This window comes from Capra hircus, chromosome 2 (assembly GCF_001704415.2).
Source record: "Capra hircus breed San Clemente chromosome 2, ASM170441v1, whole genome shotgun sequence".
Classification (NCBI taxonomy): domain Eukaryota; kingdom Metazoa; phylum Chordata; class Mammalia; order Artiodactyla; family Bovidae; genus Capra; species Capra hircus.
This window is the reverse complement of record NC_030809.1, coordinates 28,352,493-28,377,973: the sequence shown is the minus strand read 5'-3', so window position 1 is coordinate 28,377,973 and position 25,481 is coordinate 28,352,493. Positions and strand designations below refer to the sequence as shown.

The following is a 25,481-nucleotide window of genomic DNA, read 5'->3' as shown; positions in this document are numbered from 1 at the left end:
CTCCTCCCCCCAAACCTGCACCCACATTCCCACCCCCAGAGTCCTGGGCAGCCCCTCCCCCCTTGCTCACACCCGGCCGAATCCCAGCTAGCCACACTTGGCCCTGATGCTCACTGCAGGGGGCAGCTGGTCCCCTGGTAGTGGATGGGAGAAGCAGAGGGGAAAGGGAAGGGGGAGCTTGGGCGCAGGGCTGGGGGTGGGGGTGGGGAAGAAGCTGGGCCCGGGCCCCAGGGACCAGCTGGGCAATGAGCCGGGGAAGCAGCCGGGAGGCTAAATGAGGGAGATTATCACCCAACTGCAGCCGGGCAGAGAGGGAGGCAAGCAGGGAAGCGGGGAGAGGGAGGGGAGAAGGGACGGGGGCCAGAGGGGAAGCGGGTGTACAGGGGATGGGGGTGGGGGTGACAGGGGAGGCTAGAGGGATGGGGGGTAAGGCCAAGGGATGGGCTGGAAGGACATGGAGGGGCTCCCACTGAGCACAGCCATATTCCCGGGATCTGGGAGACTGGATGGTGGGTACTTGGGAACAATTGGAGACAGCTGGCTGTGGGGCAGTGGGGGGGCGGTGTGCTTGTGGCTCACTGCTGCTCCACTTCGCAGTGGCCTGGAGCTCCCCTCACCACCCTCCGCCCCCTGCCCCCCTTATCCCCACACCAAGTTACCACCCGACTTCACTCCTGCTAGAGGCTGAAGGCTTCCTGACGCACCCTCAGGAGGAAAAGGGTGTGCTTTGGGCTCACGATGGAAGCCAGTTATGTTGGGGAGCACAACCTGTGTTCACAGGATGATTTAGTAACATGCACGGAGTCTTGGGCAGCAACCAGTGCTGGGGGAGAGCTTGGGGGTAGCTCCCCGTTTCTTGGCAGAGCCCCAGACTGAAGTAACCTTAAAAAAGCAATTAAATCACCTTTTTAAAAAGAAAAAAAAAAAAAAAAAACCAGTAAAGAAAAATCAATACCAGGAGAAAGGGGGAAGAGAGGCTGGGGAGGACAAGGAGGTGGGGGAGGAAGGCTGGAAGGGTCTGGCAGTCTACAGGGAGGGGTGAGCATGGCAGGGGCAGCGATGGGGCTGTCGGTGGTCACTTGGCGACTCTGAGTGCTAACTCAGCAGCTGCTTTCAGTACCAATCCCTGTCCCCTCTGGGACTTGGCCAGACAAAGCCCCTGGCCCCAGGAGTCTGGGCTCCTCAGAGTAAAGGAGCTGGCCCAGCCAAGGGGTCCCTGAGGAAGCTACTTTGATGAGAGGCTGGGGCCAACCTCAGCAGGGTGCCACAGAGGGCTGGGGTCGGGTGGGGGGGGTGCTCCACGCTTGGGTGACCTGCAGTGGACACGGCCTGACCTGGGCTTGCAGCCAAGGGTGTGCAGAGCCGTCCCCTGCCCCACCCCCGGGGAGCCACCCCGGCCCCTTTCCGGGGCAGGGCAGGCCTGCCGCAGGGGAGGGGCGGCCGCTGGGCAGCGGGTGGACCTCAGGCTCTAATCCCCGGCAGCAGCCGTTTCCCTCAGATCGATTCCCTTCTCACTTTTTTTTTTCAGCTGCTGGTTCCACGGCTCGGATCGATGGAGCCGCCTTCCCCGCCCCTCTGAGCTTCCTCTCCCTGCTGCTCATTAGCGCCCCGATTAATCAGCCCCCCTTTTCCTCTAGGGGACAAGTGCTTCTTCTCCCATGAGGGCTCTTACTTTCACGCAAGCCTCCCCACCAGGGCACAGGCAGCTCACTGTGACCACCCCACCCTGGGGGTACCCCGGCATCATCCCTTCTGGGCCAGCCACCATGGGCCCCATCCTGACTTTCCTCAGCAAGGCACGGCCACCCCAGTGCTCCCCTGCCCTTCTGCCTGGCACCCCCTGCGCCTGCTTCTTTAGGATTGCATTCCCTCCGATTCAAACCCAGCACATCTGGGCTCCCTCCAAACCCCTTATTTGGGCTCTTCCTGACCTCCATGCCATACCCTCTCCCCCACATCATACGTCCTCTGCTCCCTGGCCTGGCCACCCAACACGTTCCCTGCCCCCACCACAGGCCTGGCTGTGGCAAGGGATTTGGGAAATATTTGGGGAGGCAAAGTGGCCACAGATGCTTATGCCAGCCAGGGTGCCCTCTATCCCAGACGCAGGAGAGACTGAGTTTGGGGATGGAGATGAAGTAGGGGAGAGGGCGGCCAGAATCAGAGAGCGGGCAGGGGCATGGTGGATGTTAAGTCCAGAGCAAAGCTCTAGGGAAGTCAAGTATCTTGATGGAGCCATCACTGACCCCTTATCTGTCTTGCCTGCCATTCTCTGCCCTCCCCTCCCCTCCCTCATTCAAACAAGTGGCTTTCCCAAGGAGTTCTCTGGAAGGTGCTGTGAGTGGGGTAGCGAGGTCAGGTGGTGGTTGGGTGCTGGTGTTAGGAGTCAGGGAGGCCAGGAGGTGGGGGATGGAGTTGGCTGACCCTTCTCGGGGTGTGGTCCAGAAAAGTGGCAGAATAAGCTAAGGACTCTGGGTGCAAGCCTCTTCCCCGGTGGCCTGGGAATGGGGCCAGGTGGGGACCCCACGCGTGACGAGGGTGTAGCAAGAGTGTGGGGGCCTCCCGACGAGGTCCCAGGCAGGGGCCGGAGATCCCTGTCCTGGGCTGGGGGCTGCCCCCCTCCCCTGGCCTGGCTCCTGCTGCCCGTGCCGCCGGTGAAACGCTGTTGACATGTCCTGAATTATTAAGCATGGGGTGGGCTCCGGAGCACATGCTGAGCGGAGCGGCTGGGGCTGCACGGGCGGCGTGGCGGAGCAGCGCTCGCTCCCTCGCTCACTCGCTCGCTCGCAGGGACACACGCAGGGGCTGACAGCTGTGCTGGTGCTGATAAGGGAAGCCACAAGGAGACGATCGAGGAGAGAGACAAGCGGCAGCAGAGGCAGCAGAGGCAGAGGCATCATCAGGGCTGCGGAGCTGCTGGGAGTGGGAGTGACTCCCCCACCTCGGGCCCCCACCCTGTCCCCATCCTCTTCCCCGTTTGCCCTGAGTTTAGAAGAGCCGCTGCTGCCACCGCCGCCACTCCGGAGGGCACCAGGGGCTGCTGGCCAGGGAGGGACAGGGGCAGGAAGGCTCCGGCTGGTCCCAGCAGCTGGGGACAGATGCCGATCGAGATTGTGTGCAAAATCAAATTTGCAGAGGAGGATGCGAAACCCAAGGAGAAGGAGGCAGGGGATGAGCAGAGCCTCCTGGGGGCTGCTCAGGGGGCAGCAGCCCCCCGGGACCTGGCCACCTTCGCCAGCACCAGCACTCTGCATGGGCTGGGCCGGGCCTGTGGCCCAGGCCCCCATGGACTGCGGAGAACCCTCTGGGCACTGGCCCTCCTCACCTCTCTGGCTGCCTTCCTGTACCAGGCAGCCGGCCTGGCCCGGGGCTACCTGACCCGGCCTCACCTGGTGGTGATGGACCCCGCAGCCCCAGCCCCGGTGGCCGGCTTCCCTGCCGTCACCCTCTGCAACATCAACCGCTTCCGGCATTCGGCCCTCAGCGATGCCGACATCTTCCACCTGGCCAACCTGACCGGGCTGCCCCCCAAAGACCGGGATGGGCACCGTGCCGCCGGCCTGCGCTACCCGGAGCCCGACATGGTAGACATCCTCAACCGCACTGGCCACCAGCTCGCCGACATGCTCAAGAGCTGCAACTTCAGCGGGCACCACTGCTCTGCCAGCAACTTCTCCGTGGTGAGTCCTCCCAGGCGGCCCGGCCAGCCTGGGGTGGCCAGAGGCTGGCAGTGGGGATGGGGGTGGCGCTCAGGGCATCCTCCTCGACAGGGCTTCCCCTCCTTCCACCGCCAGAGGCTGGCCTCATGTCACCCCCCAGCCTGGTGTTTCCCTCGGGGCTCCCCGGCGGGGAGCGGTGGACGCTCCTGGTGGCTTACCCAGCGGCTGCTGCTGCTCCTCCACGGGCTCTCCTGCTGCCGCAGCGCCTGGATCTGGGGGGCCGGGGGTCCTGGGATGGGCCCGGGGGTCCCGGAAGCCAGTCAGCTTGCTGGGGAGGGATGCACCAGGCCATAGACAGACCAACTGACCCCTGCTTTTCTCTTACTCCCCTTTTCTTCTGTGGCCGCTGGATTTTTCTACTCCCCCCACCCCGCCAACCAAACAAGGGCGATGGGGAGAGCATGTCTGGGGGCTCCAGCAAGGGAGGGACTCGGGGCTGCGTCTGGGGGAGCCGATCTTCGCGGACACTGGGTGCCAGTGTCTCCCGCTGTCTCTGTGTCTTACACACACCCCCTTTCACGAACTCCCTCACACATCCCTCTTTCATGCTCCCCTCCAGCTTCTCCCTCGGCCCAGGCCCTCCCTCCTTTTCCTGGTTCTTGCTGCTCCCTTGCCTGGCTCTAGCTCTTACACTGAGAATCACTCATTCACTCTCACGAGCGTGGCTCACCCTCACTGCTGCCCCCGGCACACACGTGCGTGCAACACACACACACACACACACACACCTACTGCATGGGGACATAGTTCCTGCACACTCACACACACTCAGCGTCCCTGTCGCTACGCTCCCGTGCACACCTGCACACCCACGCACGCATCCAGAGAGCTACTCATCCACGTGCCCACAGCTCAGCCCTTACCCAGCTTCTCAGGACAGGGTCACCCCCTGGATGCCGACCCCTTTCATGACCCCAGCTACCTCAGCCCCTGCTTCCTGTCTCACATATGTGTGAATGCACGCAGACACACACACACTCTCACGTGGAGGCGTGGAACTGCCCTCCCATGCACATCTCCCATAATCCAGGTGTGTGAGGTATGTGTGTGGGGTGGGGGTGTGTGTCTTGTACGCTGACTGTCTGTTGGTGCTCCATTCACCCATAGTCACAGGCTGTCTGATATTCCCGGGGCTTGAGATGCTGTCCCTGGTCCAGTTTACTCCCGGCATTATGTGTGTGTGGAGTGCGGGGTGTGTGTTTTCATTCTTGTGACCGTGCCCAGCACATATGCAAATACATGGCATCAACATGGTGCCCATCCAGCCCAGGCTTTAAAGCAGCCCCAAATGGGGGACTCTTCCTTGTCATGACTCGGGGCCCCCCACCCAGGGTCTCCTTCACTCACTGCCTCAGTAGCAACAGGAAATATGCTCCAGCCATGTTCCTGCCCCCACCAAGCCTGCAGCCTCGGGGTCCTCCTGCTGTGGGGTGGGGGCAGTTGGGTAGAAATGGAGGAAGGGACGAGAAGGAGGATTGTGCTGAGAGAGGAATGGGGGGGTGGGTGCTAGCCCTGTGGTCCAACCACACACCCCTTCTTCCAGGAAAAATCACTGCTCTCAAAGCAATTGTCCCTAAGGAGTGTGTGAATGTGGCCTCTTGGGTCCGAGGGGCTCCTCCTGTGACATCCCCACCCCTCCGGGTTGGTGGGGGGACAGAGCCCAGTGTCAGCAGGTGTTGTTGGGGCAGAAATCAATGGGGGCTTTGTGTCCCTGAGTGGGAGTTTGTGTCCCAGGCCCCAGTGCGGGGGTGGAAGGAAAAGAGGAAGAGTGATGAAACCTCAGTGGGGAGGGAGAGATAGGGGTTGAAGGAGCAAGGTGAGGGAGGCCAGAGGTTCCTCCCTGGCCTCCAGGGAAGGAGAACATGCCTGGAGGATATGGGAGCAGGGAGTCCCGGGATCAAAGCTGGTGAGTCCCTTTGAATGTGGGGATGGCCAGGCACGGGTGAGCGTGGATCTCCCACAGGCCCTTTGCGATGGAGAGAAAAGGACAGAAGATTGTGGTTCTCTGCTCTGGATGCAGCAGGACAGTGAGGGGCAGAGGAGCAGAGCCAGCATTGGGGGAGAGGAATGTCCCTTGGACCCACCTGTCCCCTCATCCAGCCTAGGTCCCGTACCCTTCTCCCAAACCCCAACCCCCGTGTGCCAAGTGGAACTCTTCCCTGGACCTGGCATTCTAGGCTGAGTCCTTATTGCCAGTTAACCATGGTCTGGCATTATGGTTGGGACAGGAGGATCTATGGCAATGGGGAAACTGGGGGTGTGCTGTGTGGGCAAGACTGGAGAAGGGGTATGGAAAGACAAAGACATCAGGCTCTCTGATGGGGACTTGAGGTCACAGTAGACTCTATGGTGAGAATATGGAGCCCACGATGGGGATTTGGGACCCATGGAGGGGAGACAGGTACAGGGATCAGTGGTGGGAACCTCCAGCCCATGGGTGCTGAGACAGTCAGTGACAGCGATAGATGGGGTGTGGGTAAGGGGCTGCTGTGTGTTTTCTGCTGCTTTCCCCGTTTTCTCCTTCCCACTCCCCACTCTGCTGTGACCTTTCCTCCGAATCCAAGTTAATAAATGTCACATTTTCCAGCCTATTTTTACTCTGGGTAATGCGCCCTCCCCCAGCCCCCTCAGCCGCAGCTCTTGCTTCTGTTACCACTGCCGTCGCTCTCACCCCCTGCTCCCTAATGTCCCCTCACCAACTCCCAATCAGTCACTCAATCAACATGGAGTTCTGAGCGCCTACTATGTGCCAGGCTCCCTGCCAGGTGCTATGGAGGCAAAGAACAAAGAACGGGGGAGCCCTGGTCCCCAGTCCCTGTCCTCAGGCAGCCTCCAGTCTCGTGGTGGGGCGGGGACAGGGAGACTTCAGAGCTTAACCAACCATGCAAGAGTTAACCAGCCATGCAAGCAGTGTCAGGAGGCGCCAGGATTAATTGCCAAACGAGGTACATGGATAGTGAGAGCCAAGGTTCGGAGAGCCACTCTGCTGAAGAGGGCTTGGAAGGCTTAAAAGGGATGAGGCAGGCTGGGCGAGGTCTGGGGAGGAGGGGAGAGAGGTGAGAGAGAGGAGAGGGCTCCTGGGTGATGGGGGATGCTCCCACCTCTCCACCCATATGCCCCTCCACCTAGCTCACCCCATCTCTTCTCTTTCCCGCCCCCCGCCTCACCCAGTCTCATACCAACCCACTCTCACCTCCACCTCTTCCTTCCATCACCACCTATATACTCTCTCTTCCTCCTCGATTCCTACCACCATCGGCTCCCCCACCCCAGTGTGCCAAGCCCCATCCATACTTTCCCTGGCTGTGGCTTGCTCTGAGCCTGCCCACTTACTAGAAGGCAGAAATCACTCTTTCTCCCTAGGCTCCATTTCTTAAGCTGTAAAACGGAGCTCTAAAACTCAGCATCTCCTCTCATCTGGGGATTGTACGGTGAAGCAATCAAGTGTGTGGGTTCTGGAGCCAGACCACCTGGATTCGAACCTTGGCTGTGTGGCCTTGGAGAAGTCAGAAAGCTGCTGTGAGCATCCGCTTCTGTATTCGTTAAATACAATAGTAGAACCTAAAAAAAAATTGGCTGGTTGTGATAATCAAAAGAGATGGCTGTAAAGGGCTTAGCCCACTGCCTGGCACACACACACACACACGTAGTGTGCACTCAGAGTGTCAGCTGTTAGAAACGCCAGCTCCTGGCCCTCCTTAACATGACTGGTCCCAGCACGACTTTTCCAACTCGTGTGCTGGCATCTTTGCTGCTCTACATCACCTAGCCTTGCTCCTCTCCTGACCCTCGAGCCCACACCCCCATTCTGTCAGAGCATCCCCATGCTCCCCACCCCTCCCCAAGATTCAGGCACGTGTGTGCATGCAAAGGAGTGCACACACTCGCGATCCATGCTGACCCACAGAACACTCTGTGATGATGGAAACGTCCTGAATCTGTGCTGTCCACGGTGGTCGTCACTAGCCACACTGGCCAGGGAGCATCTGTGGTGTGATTAGCATGACGGAGGACCAACATTCCATTCAAACAGCCGAGGGTGGCCAGTGACTGCGGTATCAGACCGTGGGGCTCCAGGTGGTCGTGGGGATGGGGTTCAAGCTGCCAGGTTGGGGAGGATAGGCTTTCCAACTGGCATAAAAGGATATGAAGTGGTGGCGGTGGGCTGTGATCAGAAGTCTGGCCATCTACTAAGGTCCCAGGTTGAGCCAAGGATGGGGCCTGTGCCTGGGGACATCGAGGTGTCTGCTCACCATGTGAGCAGGTACACCTTACTTCCCAGGTGTAGGATGTGACCCTGGTGTTTTCCATTCTGTTGTCTGGAAAACTGAGGCACGGGGAAGGTGGAGAATCCGTGAGGAGGTAGAGGGAGGCCAGCTCATCTCAGTTTGTCCTTTGGGGTCTGGGCAGCCCCCTCGGCGGGGCAGGTGACCAGGGACCTGTGTGCGCTTCCCTGTCTCTATCCCCTCTCAGACTTCCCTCCCCCTCCCAACCCTCCTCCCCCTTGCGCTGGTGACTGACTATTAATCACTCGCCCTGTTCTCTTCCTCTCTACTAATCAGGCACAATTAGACAAGGCCTCTTCCAGCTGGGCAGTCCCCCTCCCTGCCCTCTTCCCTCCTCTCCCAGCCCCACCCCAGCTGCCATCAGGATGGCTCTGAGGCAGAGGGAGCAGCAAGTCGCCCTCATCACTCTTTGGCCGCCCCAGCCCCCAGTTGGAGGCTCCTCCGCCATCTCCTGCCTTCAATCCAAGCTTCCACCTGAACCCGCCCCTTCCTCGGTAAGGTCTAGCCAGTACCCCCTTCCCTGGTATGGTCAGGCCAGTACTGACAGTCTCCATACCCGCTCCTCAATTGTGGCAGGGGCTCCTCTGCAGACATCCCAGCTCCATGACTTTGCCTGAAGGCCGCCCCTCCTCGCCCCCTTGACTCAGGAGGGGAGAGGGTTCCAGTTGAGCTTGGTCCAGGCCACTCATCTTCATATGAGCTGCCTCTGACCCTCACTGCCAGTCCAGCCCTCTGTGCCCTCTAGCCCCACTTTCTCCTGAGGCAAGAACCGGGAGAACATTTAACTCAACATCTAGTTCAGGGTTGGTCCTACCTTTCACCCAGTAGGGAAGGGAGGGGGATGAGACAGGAAGGTCACTTACCCTTGAAGGGAGCAGCAGCTTCTCAGCCTCACCTGATTATTGCCCTCGGGCCAGGATGCCCAGTGTTGGGTGGGGGGGGTGGTCTTCCAGTTTGTCCAGAGAAGCCGAGAGTCTTGATTACTTTAATTAAAAATTTCTTGATTAAAAAAATAATCCCAAGAGCTACCTACAACTTGGACTGCAGAACTCAGTGAGCCTGCCCTCCCCACGGCGGGTCCCATCACTGGCTGCTGCCCCTCTGGCCCACCTGAAGGGGGCGCTCTCAGCCTGGGTACCTCCCATTGGCTAGTAGCGTTGCTGGGGGGGATTTGAGTGGCGTGGCCCAGACACCGCGGGCATGCACTGTTACTGTTACCCAGGGCTGGTTTGCAAGGGCAAAGGGGAGGGCCGTGCCCCACCCGGCCCCACTCAGCAGCCCGGTGGCCTCTTTATTAATCAGGAATCAGCCCCGAGCTGGGCTCATTATCAGCTCAGCTTCTTGTGGCACTGCCGGAAGATGCTGATTAGCATTTGAAGAAATGGCCCCCGCATTCTTGTCTTCCTTCTGTCTCCCCTACCTGTGTTCCTTCCGGAACCCCCACCCCTGCCCTTATGTTCCCTCTCCTGGCTGGTGGCAGGGCCCGCTCTGCCGCCAAGCCCAGGCTAGGGGCAGAAGAAATCAGGGATTTTGGCGGGGGTGGGACTGCAGGGAGGCAGGAAGACCACTCGGAGTGCAGAGCTTCCGGGCTACTCAGTTTGGGGCCCCCGAGTCAGTGAGTCCCACGGGAGGAGGAGGGGGAGTGAAGACTCAGGGTGGTCTCAAGAGATGGATAGCTTCCCTGGAGGAGGGGGGTGAGAGGGCAGCTTCAAGCTGAGTTATCAGTGTTTCCCTGCCCTTCCAGGCTCTCCCAGTAATGCCACCTCCTTGGAGCAGTGGGCAGAGAGGGTGGGGACAGTCAGAACCGTGGACAGGAGGCATGAGGGGTTTTTTTTTGGGGGGGGTGGTAAATCCCGCCGGAAGCTTAGAGTCTTGGAGCCATCCCACATGAATGGGGGTGGGAGGACAGAGACCCCCCCAGGGCAGGAGCTCAGAGGCTTCAGAGTGCAGTTTCCCAGAAAAGGGAGGGGTGCCTGCAGTTCTTCCCCGGCTCCCAGCCCCCAGGTCCCCAGCCCCCAGGCCGGGGCTGGCAGTACTGAAAATCCAACCCACCCCCCAAATGTTCACTATGCCCTTGGGACACCCATTTTGAGTCAGAGGGAGAACAGTTCCAGAAAGACAGGCAGAGGCTGCAGCCGCCGAGGCAGCAGTGAGAGAGTTCAGAGAGGAGCCACGGGATGATTAAGGGGAAATGGAGGATTGATTTAGGAGGAAAGATTAAAGGAGCTAAATCCGTGGCGCTTGGCTCAGCGGTGACTAAGCGTGGACAGGATAATAGCTTACAAATGTGTGAAAGGTGTAAATACCAAACGGGGGGAGGGGAGGCGGCTCGGCGGCCAGGGGAGCGGGGCTGGGGGGCTGGGGAGGCCCCCGGAAGGGCAGGGGACCCTCGGGCGATGGCCCCGTAGAGGGCTGGCTCCTCTCCAGTGGGGGTGCAGCGCAAACGGAAGTGTCGGGGGAGCCCGGGTTCCCAGCAGGGGTTCCATTTCGGGGGCAAGGCTTCGCCGGCCTGTGCTACCTCCACGTCCCACTCTCGCCCCGCTGAGGATCTGAGGCCGCGGGTTCAAATCCCTTCGGAGTCCCTCCGCGGCTCTGGGCACCCCGCCTTCCCCTCTGCAGCTCTCGGCTGGGGCCCCCGCCCGTCCCCGGCCGAGGAGGGCGGCGGGAGGCGGTGTCTCCCTCCGCGGTGGAAGCCTTTGGCGCGGCTGTGTGCGGAGGTCACTTTGCCGAGGAGCTGGGAGCCGGGGGAATGCAAATGAGGCAAACCCAGGGAGGAGAGCGGAGGAGACGGGAGGGAGGGAGCCCGGGCTCCGTGATGGATGCCTACCCCGCGGGAGGGACGAGGGAGGCGGCGAGGAGCACCAGGCGGTGGGTGCGGCCCTCTGGGTGCGCGTGGGCCCGGCCTGGATGCTCCGGTGCACCTGCGGGATGGGAGCGATGGCACACCCACCGTCTCACCGCCGCTGCCACCTTCTCGTTCCCGGCTCCGGAACTCCCGCCGGGCTACGGGTGCGATTCACTGTGCAAGCAAACTCTTAACTACTAACTTTGCTGGAACATCAGGGAAGGACTTCGTTACAAATTAAAAATATTCCTGCCTGCAAGACTGGGGCTTCCCTGGTAGCTCAGACTCTGAAAAAAAAAAAAAAAATCCTCCTGCAATGAGGGAGACATGGGTTCGATCCCCTGGAGAAGCGAAAGGCTACCCACTCCAGTATTCTTGCCTGGAGAATTCCAGGGACAGAGGAGCCTGGCGGGCAACAGTTGATGGGACTGAGCGACTTTTACTTATGCAAGACTGACTTTCTAGGGTTTAAGGCCTATGCGGTCGCTACTGGAAACAGGTCCGGCTGTTTACCTGGGTCCCGGGGGCCGCCCTCTCTCCTCCCTGAAATCGCCGTGTTCTCTCACAGCCTCACGTGCTTCTGCTACCGGCTGCAGCTCGGCCTCAGCCTGGAGTCGCAAGGCCTTGACTGTCTCGTACTTCTCCACCGCTGCTCATGCATTTACATTTGAACAAACATCGTGCCCATTTCCTGCTAGACTCACAATCACCTCTACCTTGGAGAAGAAGTAGCCCTGAAAAGTACCTGGGCGGCTGGGGGCTGGGGTGTGCAGCGTCATGGTCCCTGCGGTGGAGGGGGGGCAGGTTTATGGGGTGGGGGTCGTGTGTGCTAAGTCGCTTCAGTGGTGTCCCCGACACTTTGCGACCCTATGGACCGTAGCCTGCCAGGCTCCTCTGTCCTTGGGATTCTTCAAGCAAGAATACTGGAGTGGGTTGCCATGTCCTCCTCCAGGGGACCTTCCCTACCCAGAGATCTCCACTGGCAGGTGGGTTCTTTACTACTAGTGCCCCTTAGGAATCCCTTTAGGGGGCGGGGGGCGGGGGGGGGTATGCTCCCTGGGTCTGACTGTTCTGTGATCAGATGCCCTTCCTGGGTGGGTGAGTGCTCTTGCTCTGGGAAGGCTGACTCTCCAACCCAAGTTAAATTCCTGTTCCACAGTCATAGGGCTTGGATCCGTCCCCCATCACAGCCCACATCCCAGCTACTAACATTTGCTTGTCCGGGCATTGTTGGTTTTGTGTGCTTTGTTCTCCACTGTTGTACACCTGGCTCCCAGCATTGGTGCTCAACAAACACTTCTGGAATGAATAAATGCCTCTGGGGCCAAACAGCCAACTCCTTCAGGGCAGAAGCCAGCAATTTTGTTCTCTGAATTATCCCCAGCAGCAAGCACAGGGCCAGGCATACTGTACAGGCTCAAGGAACAGTGTAGGACAAGTAAGCCCGATGTGAATGCCCACCACTTCATGAGCTCCTCCTAGTCTTTGGGGCTGTGCCAGGTGTGTATCAGTACACAGTGGCCTTGAGCACAGAGTCCCATGCCCCTGACCCAGTCCCCTCCTCTGCTACCTCACGTGACTCTGGCTTGCTCCTTACCCTGTCTGGTCTTCCACTGTCTTGTCTGTAAAATGGAGATGTTAAGACATCTCCAGTAGAGGGTTTTTGTGAGAATTAAGGTCCCTGGGTTGGAAAGATCCCCTGGAGGAGGGCATGGCAACTGACTCCAGTATTCTTGCCTGGAGAATCCCATGGATAGAGGAGCCCAGCAGTCCTATAGTCCATCAGTTCAGTCGTTCAGTTGTGTCTGACTCTGTGCCACCCCATGGATTGCTGCTATAGTCCATGGGGTCGCACAGAGTCAGACATGACTGAAATGCTTTAGCATGCATGCACACAAGGAGTTAATTTATATAAAAGGCTTAGGACTGTGCTTGCCACAGAGTAAGCACTGAATAAATGTTAACTGTCGCTATTATTTATGTATTCAATACATTTTCTCTTTTTCATTACTCCGATGATGCCTATTATTATTCCCATTTTACAGAAGAAAAATGGAGGGTCAGAGAGGTTAAATGACTGAACCCGAATCTCATAGACAGTTCAGGGCTGCTGGCCTGCACCCTCCTCTGGTAGGACAGCCAGATCTCAGAGCCTGGGGGTTTTGCTTTGACAGCATTTCATCCTCGCCCACAACTGCTGAGAGAGCCTTTACCAAGGGGCATTGTGCCCAGTGAGAATGGGCCCCAGAGGGATCCAAGGTCAAATGGCTGCCCCAGTTGGGCTCCCCCACTTTCTTGAGCACCTTGCATGCATCTCTCTGGACTTACCTCTGATCCTCACTGTGAACCTCAGGAGGAGGAATTACCATTACCCCTTTTACAGAAGAGTAATCTGAAGCTCAGAGAGGTTAAATCGCCACCCAACGTTGTCCAAGGCTGGTGGCAGAGCCAGAATTTGAACCCTGTTCTGTTAGACTTCAAAATGTGCACTCATTTTTCCACCTTAAGAATCTTATGTGGATCCTTTCCCAGCACCACATCCGCTGGCCGATCTCTGCCCCAGTTTGAATCTTATTGGTCTCCACAACACCCTTATAACTAATATTGAGGCCTCATGTATGTGATTTTACCTTGCAAATGCCTGTCACCTACTTCATCTCTTTTGAGACTTATAACCAACCTATGAGATAAGGCGAGCAGAAATTTCTGTCCCCACTCGACTGATGAGGAAATTGAGGACCAAAGAAGTCAGTAAATCACTTTACTAACCAAGTTACACAGCTGTCACTGGTGGAGCAAAGGCTGGGACCAGGGTCTACTGACCTCCAGGGTGCATAATGGAGGTTAGTGGACAATGCTGGGGCCCAGTGAGGGCTGGGGGCTGGATACTAGTTCTGAATGTGCCCTCTTTTTTCTATATGCTCCTGGGTATGTCCCTTGCCATTTCTAGGCTTCAGATTTGGCATTTGTACAATGAGGCTTTGGACTGAGTGACCTCCCAGTTCTGACCAGTGCAGACACCCCAGGCATTTTGAGTTGGCACTGTCTTCCCTGGCAAGGACAGAGAAGGAGGAGGCTTTGAACCTGGATGCTTGGGCTACCCCTGAGTGAAGCTGGGGCCGAAGAGCCATCTGACCTGGGATGCTAGTCACGATCCATGGCAGATGAAAACATAACCCCTTCCACTGGCTACCCTGGACCCCTGGGCACTGTAGGATTAAGGGGAGTTCGTTCCAGGGGCTGAAGTGAGAGGCATGGGGCTGGACCAGATCAGGGGAGGGCTGATGGAATTTGGAGGGATAAAGCTGCCATGGAAAAGAGGGGTGGGGGGAGGTGCCAAGGCCTTGGCAGAGGCAGGGTGCCCAGAAGGCACTGGAGATAAAGCCCAGGCCGCAGATTAGTGCTGGGATTAGCCCAGCCTCAGCTGCTCCTGGCTGCTGCTTATCTCCTGGAGGCCCGGAGCCCTCTCCCCCACCACTCTGAGCCCTGGCCTTGCTAATTGCCTGTTAACCCGGTGGGCTCCATGACTGCAGGGAGGATGAGGGGGTGGGAAGGGGTGAGGGCGGATACCAGCCAGCCAGCCAGGAAGAGCTTTACAAGGCAACCGGAGCTGTGGACAGATGGAACTCAAGGGGCTGAGAGAGAAGCCATTGCTCAGAGGAGCACACTCTGGACAGGTCTCTCCCAGTCTCTGGTTGTTGGCCGTCATCTGGGGCAGACCTGGAGAAGCAGGCAGGGAGAAGGATGGAGGTGTGCCTGGGCAGGGACTCTTGGTCAGGGAGGTGGTTTCAGGCCCAGGGAAAAATCAAGAGGAGGAAGACAAGAGTCAGACACTGGATACCTAGTCTAGGGGATAGACAGGGAGAAAAGCAAACAGGTAGAGATGCAGTGGGCAAAAGAACAGAGGTGGCGGGGGGATGGGGGGTGTAGCCAGGCCAATGGGAAAAAGGCCAGGCCAGGGGGATGGACAGGCGGGCAGAGTGCACAGAGCAGAGACACAGGCCAGATGAATAACTGATTAGGTGCTGAGGACAGAGAAAGACTCAAGAGGATGCACAGAGGCTTGAGAGACAAACTGAGATCAGGGGACGGGGAGGCTGGAGAGGCAGACAGACCCAGGCCAACGCTGAAAGGGGGGTGGTCCGGGAGGGACAGGTAGAGGGCTGGCAGGAAGTAAGCTGGGGGAGGGGTCCCGGGGTCTGCCTGCTGTGCAGAACGCAGTGCTGTTGAGAAGCTGTCAGAGCAAGGGAGGGCCGAGAAGAGGGAGAACCAGGCGGGAGATGGAGGTGTTGCTGGGATGGGAACAGGCTGAGAGGCTGAGGCCAGTGGTGGCAGATCTGGAAATAGCCCCTCAGTCCCTCAGGGCACCTCCTGGCCCAGGACATGCCTCTTTCTATGGCCGGACTCTGAAGCCTCAACTCCTGTGCACACACCCTCCTCTGGGGCTAGTCCTTGGGGAGAGTGCAGTGGACAGCCAGTGGGACCTTGTGGCTGAGCGGCCGTGCCGTCTCCATGGAAGAGGCTGTGGACTGTGCTGCCACCAGGGTTCTGCCACTTAGGAGCCGGCAGCTCCACCCGCTGCTGCCTGCCTGGCCCAGGGACCGTCTCCAGGGCAACGCTCTGCTCTGCCCAGCAGTGGGGCCTGACCCAGGCGGTGCAGGTGGCCTGGCCCTGCCAGTCTGGCCTGTCCACTCCCTGCAGAGCATTGTCCATCAGACCCAGAATCCTTCCACCCATCTTCCTTTGTCACCTTCTCTCTGCACAATCGCCTCGAGGGCAGAGGTACCATGTAGCCACCCCCATCTGAAGCCATTGGAGCCAAAGCCTTCCCAATTGGCTCTGCCCTGCACAAGAGTAGTCTCAGTGTCATGTAGTCTGTGCCTGTGTGTGTGTGGTGGAAGGATCAGGTAGGGAGGCGGCCCTGGCCCCACCCAGGTTCAGACTCAAGAGACACAGGTTCGATCCCTGAGTCAGGAAGATCCCCTGGAGGAGGGCATGCCAACCCACTCCAGTGTTCTTGTCTGAAGAACCCCATGAACAGAGGAGGAGGCTGGCAGGCTACAGTCCATGGGGTCACAAACAGTCAGTCACAACTGAAGCGACTTAGCAGGCACTGGGGATACCCAGACGGTGAAATGGGGGCTCCCAGCCTCAAGGAGTCCACGGTCCCAAGGGAGAGATCATGACAGTGCCCAGGGGTCAGGGTCAGTCGCTGCACACTGGGGGGCACGTGCGAGCAGCTCCCTACCAGGGTCCCCCATGCAGCCCGGTACCTTGTTTCGCTGCCCCGCTGGAGCCCACACTGAAAAATGGCTGCAGCAGCAAAAGCTGATTCCAGCATCTGTTTGGCTCAGAATAGGAAGAGGGTGAGTGCTTTGAGAATTGGGGCAAATGCTTACATATTCTACCCCCTCTCCCTTTCCCACACCACTGAGGATCCAGCAATCTTGCCCCCAGCCCTGTTCAAAGCTCTCTTCCCTCTGGGGACATGTTGTGAAAACACAGATCTAGAGTTGGGCTGTCTTGCTGGATTCTGGCCCTTTTGTCTAGGGACTTTTGACCCACAGTGTGGTCTGCAGACCAGCGGGTTGTTAGAAATGCAGAATCTCAGTCCTGCTCCACAACGCTGACTCAGAACCTGCCTTTTAACAAGACCTTTAGGTGCTCGGTGTGCACATTAGAGTTTAAAAAGCACTGATCTTGGAGACCTTGGCAAATCAGCCAACCTTGGGACCTCAGTTTCCTCATCTGTAGGATGTCGGGTGGCTGTGAGATTCGATTGGAACTGGAGAGAGCATGTGAAGCACTGAGCGCAGTGCCTGGGGCAGAGCAAATGCTCTGGGACTGCCAGCCATGCCCACTCCTGCCCCACTGATGGACACACAGCAGGGAGCTGGGGCAGGGGTATGACAGAAAGGGTCAGTGACGACTGGAGACTGGAACCCAGCAGCTAGTGTGGGTGCAGAAGGTGGAGGGGAGGGACAGGTGAGGGACTGAAGGAGAGGCAGCAGATATGGAAAAGCGAGTAAGGAAGGTGTAGAGGAGTGGAGCGAATGGGGAGGTGGGATGGAAGAAAAGGGGTTGAGTGTTGAGACTCCAGTCTCATTTCGGCTGGATGGGGGCCGGGGCAGGGGCTGGGACTTGGGGCAGGGTAGGTGGGGGAGTTGCCAGCACTGGATGGTGGAAACCCCTGAGTTCTGCATCTAGCTCAGACAGCTCCACCTCTCCCACTGACTAGTTGTGTGACCTTGGGCAACTCACATCACCTCTCTGAGCTGCTGTAATCATCAGGCTAATTAAACCTACCTGATACCAGGGTGGCCTAGGAGATGCAATGGGGCAGCAGTCCTTTTGTTTTGAGAATCTGAGGCGGGATGCTTGGGTGATAGAAGAACTGTCTGAGAGGGAAGAATTAGCAGGATCATTAACTTAGTAGAGATGGGAGGGTGAGACAGCCCTGCCCCACAGTCGGGGGCGCCCCAGTTCCCCATTTCCTAGAACTCCTCATACGCACTGCCCTCAACCCAGCCCTCCCCTTTCCCTGGAGCAAGGCGTTTAGGAACCTTTTCCCTTACACGGCCTCTTCATGCCTCTCCTCCCAGCTTTCACCAGAGTGAAAATGTTCCCGCGGAGAGGGGGAGAGAGAGAGAGATTGAGTGCGCTGACCTCCTTACCCCCAGGGAAGGTGCTGCCTGTGATGGGTTTGACCCGGGGGCTGGTCTCAGTGGGGTGAGACCGGCAGGGGGTAACTTCCATCTGCCTCCCTCCCTCAACCTCCTCCCCATCCCCAGCCGTTTGCAACTAACTGCCAACCGCAGCTCTGTCCCCGCCGGAGCCTCGGCTTCCATCTCCGGGGCGCCAGCGCCATCTGGTGTCCGTATGGGAGAACTTTCTGCAGAGGAAACCAGGGATGGGCTTCGTTCAGCGCGGGTCGTCTTTTCTGAAAGCATCTCTTGTGTAGCATGAAGTCGAGTGAGGGATGATGACCGCTGCTCTGGGAGACAAACAGATAAGCAAGGTTATCTCAGGTCTTGATGAGTATTTTGAGCAAACCCACAAACACACTGATCAGGGAAGGGTGACATTGTGAACATGGGTGTGGCCTACGAGTGTGCATCTGAAGAAGGGACAATTAAGCCTAGGTTTAAAAGATGAGCAGCTGGGCCATGCCAGCTGGGTGGAAGGGAGCATTCCAAGAGAGGGAACTGCATGAACAAAAGCCCTGGGAGAGATGTTGCTCCATAAGTTTGAATTTGTTGTGGAGATCTCTTTGCAGGAGAGAGGCAAATGTCACCTCTCATGGAGACTTTCAGGCAAGAAGGCAACTTGGCTTTATTCTCTGGGGAATGGGAAGCGGTTGTTGGGCTTTAAGATGGCAAGTGACTTGACTGGATCTCTGCAATTTAGAATGAGTACTCTGGCTACCGTGTTGTGAATGGCTTGGCAAAAAAAACTTAAACACGCCGATGCTCAATCATGTCTGACTTGGAAGGGAGCGGCAAAGGCAGATGCAGGGACACTAGTTAGGAGCCTGCCGCCATGGCAAGAGGCAGATGATAGTGAAAGTGGGAGATGAGATGGAAGGAAACTGGATGGATTCTAAACAGATTTCGGAAGTAGAATTGCCCAAGATGGCTGCTGGATTAGATGCCTGGTCACCCCTGTTCCGCATCTGAGCAACCAACTTACCGGAAGAGGGAGATTGCAGGGATTCTGACTCTAGAATTGAGAGCAGGGCCCTTTACTCAGAGAAGGAGAAGGAGTCAGGGACAGGATTTGGGAAAACATCTAGAGTTTTGCTATTGATATATTAAGCTGGAAAAGAAAAGTGAAAATGTTGGTCACTCCATCGTGCAACCCCATGGACTGTAGCCCACCAGGCTCCTCTGTGCATAGAATTTACCAGACCAGTATACTGGAGTGGGTTGCAATTTCCTTCTCCAGAAGATCTTCCTGACCCAGGGTAGATTCTTTACTGGCTGAGCCACCAGGGAAGCTCCATTAAGCTGAAGGTGCCTTTTAATCATTGAAGAGAGGATGTCAGTAGAAAAGATGGAACTTGAGGGAGCAGCTGGGCCATAGGTTGGTTGCTGGGATATAGGACAGGGGTGACCAGGCAGGTCTGGTGGCCCTTATAGACCGCCAAAGCTTAAGGGATTGTCTTTCATCCTGCACCCTGCCCCTCCTCTCTCTCACCCCAGGTCTATACTCGCTACGGAAAGTGTTATACCTTCAACGCGGATCCACAGAGCTCGCTGCCCAGCCGGGCGGGGGGCATGGGCAGCGGCCTGGAGATCATGTTGGACATTCAGCAGGAGGAGTACCTGCCCATCTGGAGAGAGACAAGTACGCGGTTGGGAAAGGGACAGGGGCTCCAGCCGGGGTCCTCTGCCTGCGATGAAGGTTTCCTAAGGACCCCATCTCCACTGTGCAGACGAGACATCGTTTGAAGCGGGCATCCGAGTACAGATCCACAGCCAGGAGGAGCCACCCTACATCCACCAGCTGGGTTTTGGCGTATCCCCAGGCTTCCAGACCTTTGTGTCCTGCCAGGAACAGCGGGTGAGCATGCCCAACTGGGTCCTGGGTTGGCCATGGGTGGAGCCTTTGGGCCCAGAGTGGAGGCTGACTGGATCTGCCCTCCAGAAGCTCACATCCCACCAGCCCTTCCACAGCCTTTGCTGGGGCTGTGGGTGCTGGGGGCCGGGTGAGACTTCTGTGCGTGACTCCATCGTGCCCTGCCTCTTCAGCTGACTTACCTGCCCCAGCCCTGGGGCAACTGCCGAGCAGAGAGTGGGCTCAGGGAGCCTGAGCTTCAGGGCTACTCAGCCTACAGCGTGTCTGCCTGCCGGCTGCGCTGTGAAAAGGAGGCCGTGCTTCAGCGCTGCCACTGCCGGATGGTGCACATGCCAGGTGGGCACCCCACCCCCACCAGCCCTCCATGCCACCCTGGCAGGCTCCAGAACCTCCGAGGGCAGAACACTGCTCATGTGCATGAGGGCAGGTATATGTGTATGACCACAGGTGTGCATGCGTCTACCCACGTGAGGGTACCTGGTATGTATTTGGGATTTTGTGCATGTTTTCGTATATGCACATGTATCTCTGCCTGTTACTATGTATCTCTGCCTGTTACTATGTATCTCTGCATACATGTACTTGTGTAATCTGTACTTGTGTACGTGGGTTGTGTGCACGTGCTTCATCACATGCATGTAAATGCAGGTGCATAGTCATGTCCATGCAAGCGTGCACAGCTTGGATGCATGTATACACGCATACATCTCCATGCTTCTACGCACAAACACGTACATATTCATGCATGCACATATATGTGCAAATACCCACATGTATGCACATGAACATGTGTGCCCATATTTGGGAATGTGCGCGGTGGAGCGTGGATGGAACCATAGACTCCAGGAATAATCTTCTCTCCTTTCAGGCAATGAGACCATCTGCCCACCAAATATCTACATCGAATGTGCCGACCACACACTGGGTCCGTGCTGCCTTCTCGCCCTGCCTCTCCGCCCCACTCCTCTTCATCTCTCTGTCCACCTTTCTCCTCACTGCCTTGGCTCCTCCCCTCCCAGTCTCTTCCTGGGATTTTTCCCGGGGGCTGAGCCTTATCCCATTCCTCCAGAGGTCTGAGGACCTTTGCAGGTGTGGTACTTGGGTAAGTGGAAGCAGCGGGATGGGAGGTTGCCGAGAACCGGAACTGAGCGTGAGGGGCGGGGCTTCTCATCTTGGTCCAGCAAATGAACTTGCCTCTCTGGGAAGGGGAAATGACTTCTTCCTTGGTGTGAGGAAAGGTGCATTGCTGGCTATCAGTGTGGGTAAGGCAACCCCTTCTGTCCATAGATCTCGCCTGATCCACACTTCATTCATTCATTCATTTATTCATTCTACAGATGTTTACAGCCTGCGCTGGTGCCAGAGGTAAGAATGGGAATAAGAGCCCTGCTCTGTGGTGCTTACTCCCCAGCAGGGGTGTGGACGGGCATCACAATGCAGCGTGTTAGTCCTTGGGTAGGGGAACCTCAGCGATTCTATGGGGCCCCAGCAAAGGCAGGCAGCCCCACCTGGGCAGGCAGGGAGGATTTCCAGAGGAAGTGACATATAGAGCTGAGGCTTGAAGGATGTGGAGGAATCAGGCTGGTGAAGAGGGGGACACTTCTAGGCAGTGGGAGCAGCTCTTGCTAAGACTTGCGGCCAGAGAGGGCACACATGAGCCTGGGGCCTTGAAAGGTCAGTGTGCGCAGAGGAGGCTCTGCGAAGCCAACAATGGCTTAAGGCCAGGCAAGAATGCCTTCTGCTTTTACAAAGGGGACTCTGATGAGATGCAAGGATGGAAAGGTGAGGAGGAAGAGAGGAGGTAGACTAGACTCAGAATGACTGGTCAGGAGCGCACTGAGGAATCCAGATGCTGGCCACAGGGGCGGGCTTGAGATCTGGGGGCAGAGTCACACCTTCTCTGTCCTACAACTTCATCTGTCGAAGGGGTGACTGAAGAGTGTTTCAGGAAGAAACAGATGTGAATGGGGATAAGCGGATCACAGGAGGGGTGAGACTCCACGGAACTAGGGGCACCCAGAGAGGGACCTGTGACTGTCCGAGATGGACAGGAACTGGGAGCTGGGGCCACGAGAGGAGAGATGCAAACTGCCCCAAACCAGAGGGCAGGGAGTCCAAGTGATGCATTTGGCAGAGATCAGCTTCCTGGGACAGAGCAAGGTGGGGAGAGCGGATCTGAAGGGGCGAACAGAGAAACCCTAGCACACTGAGCACAGGGATCTTGCCCACTGTTCTGTCCGTTCAGTCATCTATTCATCCATCCATCCACTCACCCGTAGGCATATGTAAAAACATGCATTAACTCCATTCATCCCAGCATCCTCTCCAAGCCCCTCGTGTGTCTGTGGCCTCACATGGTTGATTAGCTCTGGTTGGTGGGCTGAGCCCTGCCTCTAAGCCATGAGGACCTCTCCGCCCCAGGGGGCTGAGCAGCAGAGGGAGAAGGAATGTGCTGGGGGTTCTGCCTCTGTACACTTTCTTGGATGGTCTGAAACTGGACCAGGAAGCCGGTCTCCTCCAGGCAGTGCCAAAGCTGGTCAGAACCAGCCCTCAGTGTGGGGGTGCCTGCCTCAGGCTTCCTTCCAACAGCTGGTGGGCCTCTGGGGATTCTGCCCTCCCCCACTGCACTTGGTGCCTCTGTGTTGCAGACTCCCTGGGTGGGGGCTCCGGAGGCCCGTGTTTCTGTCCTACCCCCTGCAACCTGACCCGCTACGGGAAAGAGATCTCCATGGTTAGGATCCCCAACAGGGGCTCGGCCCGGTACCTGGCAAGAAAATACAATCGCAACGAGACCTACATACGGTATGTGTGTGTGTGTGTGTGTGTGTGTGTGTGTGTGTGTGTGTGTGTGTAATGGAGACCACCCTCAATAGGTCTAGTATATGATGGAGACTAGGAATGGATTGCAGCTTTGTTAATAATGAGTGTTCTGCCAGGAATACCTTTTAGGATCTTGATCTATTTTTTTTCTAACTAACCCCTGCCCACCCCAAGTCACATCCATTGTCTCTGCCTCCAGGGAAGCCCTTCAGAGCCCAGATGCCTTTCATTTGAGCTCCCACAGCATGCTGTCTGTATCTCTATCGTTGCGTTAGCCTGCTGTTTTAGAACCCTCTGTTTGTGTGTCTTTCTGCCCCAGCAACCTGGGAACTGTTCAGTGCACGTCCAGTTCTGTGCAGAGGGAGAGGAACTGGAAGGGATGGGGGAGGAGCCAGGTGGCCCACAGGTGGCCCCACTGAGCCCTGGATCTGGTTCCCTGCAGCCAATCTATAAATGCTGAGCATCCTCTGGGTGCCAGGCCCAGTGCTGGGCCCTGTGGGGATAGAGTTGTGCATAACTCCTGCCACAGTTTGTGGATGAGGCCTTGTTTGAGAGTGTTCTTAGGCCCCCAGGAGAGATGACTGCGGGTGAGGTAAAGGGAGCAGGGGAGGCATGAGCTGGGCCTCTGTGGACCCTGGGTTTGGGTCCATGAGAAGAGGAGGGAGGGGGGAATCCCAGTTAGAGATGTGTGGGATGCTGCAGAGACCAGCCTGAGCGTCAGGAAGGCTGTGTGGAGAGAAGCAGATAAGAGTGCAGTTTGGACAAGAACTGCAGCGGATCATGGGCAGTCTTGAAAGTCTGGAAGAGGAATTATGGAGTGGACTGCAGGGTAATAGGGAGCCACTGAAGGTTCTATGGGGCTTCTCAGGTGGTGCTAGGGGTAAAGAACCTGCCTGCCAATGCAGGAGACACAAGAGACTCAGGTTTGATCCCTGGGTCAGGAAGATCCCCTGGAGGAGGCCACGGCAACCCATTCCAGTATTCTTGCCTGGAGAATCCCTTGGACAGAGGAGCCTGGCAGGCTATAGTCCATAGGGTTGCAAAGAGTCAGACATTACTGAAGCAACTTAGCATGCACGCGTGCCCACACACACAAAGGTTCTACAGAGGTACGGGGATGAGGCAAAGTGAATGTTATTTGCTGCTTTAGAGAAGGCTGGAGGGAAGGCAGGCCTGGGAGTTTTGTTTTGTTCTCCCAGGCCTTTTGCTAGCCCTCAGAACACGAAGCTAACAGGAATCTGGGCCTGCTTCTCCTCACAGCCTTTGGGAGCCTGGGGGTGATCACCAGCTTCTCCGTGCAGGGGCCTCAGATCTGGGTCTGCTGGGTCTGGGATGTCCCGCCAGCTGTCTCCTTGAGATGATGGCCCCTCAGGGATACCCTGCTTCCTGTCTCTGCAGAGAGAACTTCCTGGTTCTCGATGTCTTTTTTGAAGCCCTGACCTCTGAGGCCATGGAGCAGCGAGCAGCCTACGGCCTGTCAGCCCTGCTGGGTGAGCCTGGGCCCCGACTGCACGGGGATGGAGCAGCCCAGCCTCCTCCCTCTGACCCTGTTCTCGCGCTCCCCAGGAGACCTCGGGGGACAGATGGGACTGTTCATCGGGGCCAGCATCCTCACGTTGCTGGAGATCCTCGACTACATCTATGAGGCAAGGGATAGGGAGGGGCCTGGTGGGTAGGAGGAGGGGCTGGGGGAAAGCAGAGAGGCCCAGCAGGCTTTCTGGTAGACCTGGACTGGCAGGAAGTCAAGCTCAGGGTTCTTTACTAGCCCTCCCTCCTCCCTTGACTGGCCAGAAGGTCTGAGGGCAAGGAGGGGCAAAGAGAAGGGGGATGGGGGAGGAGGGCTGGGGTGTCCCGGTGAGGGTTTGCTGGGGCAGCAAGTCCTATGTGGTGGGGCTGGTGAGGCCCATCCTTCTCTAGCAAGTTTCCTGAATCCACTGCTGTCCCCCCACCCTGAACCCCAAGGTGTCCTGGGACCGACTGAAGCGGGCGTGGCGTCGCCCCAAGACCCCCCTCCGGACCTCTACTGGGGGCATCTCCACTTTGGGGCTTCAGGAGCTGAAGGAGCAGGTGAGGATGAGTATGCAGTCAGCGCTCTCTCCCAGGACTGAATCCCCCAATAACCTCTGAACTAGCCCTCCAAGGGTGGGGTTCCTGGAGCCTCTGCCCCCCACGGACAAGGGAAGGCTGGCTGTGAGAGGCCTGGGGGCTTCACTCGATCTCTCCCTGTCCCCCTCCCTCTTCACCTTGCAGAGTCCCTGCCCAAGCCGGGGCTGTGCTGAAGGCGGGGGTGCCAGCAGCCTGCTCCCCAACCACCACCACCCCCACGGACCCCCAGGAAGCCTCTTTGAAGACTTCGCTTGCTAGGATGGTGCTGTGTCCTAAAGGACCCAGGAGTCTGGGACTCCTTCCTGGATCCCCACTGTGGACTCCAGCTCCCGGGACAGGAGGCCGGGGGAGTGGGGGCCTGAGGCTTAGGGAGCGAGGGCGGGGCCTCTCACCCTGGCGCCAGCTGCTTTGCACAAGGCTTCCTCTTGTGCACACCCTCCACCCCCAGGCTGGTGACCAGGGAGAACTGGAGACTAGGACGTGGGCCCCTGTGGAGGAGAGAAGGGGTAGGGGTAGGAGGGAGGAGGAGGACGAGGCCCACCCTAGCAGGCGTGGAACCCTCTGTACATTTGTATATATTCAGGGAGGACAGGGTGGGGATAGGGTGCTGATGTAGAAGGTGGGTGGGGCGATGGTGATAGGGGTGGGTGGTTTAGGGACAGCCAGGGTCCCAGCCCTGCAGTGTCAGCAGGAGAGGCCAAGCCCCTCAGGACTCAGGACAGCTGGGCTGGTCCTGCTTCCTGCCCTGCTCCAGACCCGGCTCCCCTTTCGGCAGAAGAGTGGGTGATCCAGCCGGCCTGGCCCAGCTCCCAGCTTCCCCTGCCCCAACTGCACTCCCCGAAGCCTGCGCCACAGGGAGCAGTAGCTCTTCCAGACCTTGGCTGAGCTTGGGGGTGGTAAAGGGGGCTTCCTCAGGCCTCTCTGCTTCCGATCTGGTTTTATAAAGTGCTGACAAAATTGGGAATAAAGAGGTATTAAGAATTCTCTGTGTGTATATGTGACTAAGCTGGGAGCTGGGGCGTGGCAGGGCACACGCATGACTCGGTCCCTTGGAAGAGGAAATCCTGGCCCCAGTCAGCACCAGGGAGCCTCCATCCTCAGTCCTCCCTGCCCCCACGCCCACCTTTC

General features: G+C 57.8%; 1 protein-coding gene across 1 annotated transcript; it reads left to right on the top strand.

Moving 5' to 3' along the window:
- On the top strand, window positions 969–25,334 carry ASIC4 (acid sensing ion channel subunit family member 4). Its single transcript, XM_018058957.1, is given in 13 exon segments — window positions 969–2,740; window positions 2,742–2,978; window positions 2,980–3,054; window positions 3,057–3,680; window positions 19,052–19,196; window positions 19,285–19,412; window positions 19,601–19,763; window positions 20,296–20,352; window positions 22,076–22,229; window positions 23,646–23,737; window positions 23,814–23,893; window positions 24,210–24,314; window positions 24,498–25,334. Coding segments are annotated over 13 exon segments (2,025 nt in total). The 5' UTR covers window positions 969–2,689; the 3' UTR covers window positions 24,612–25,334.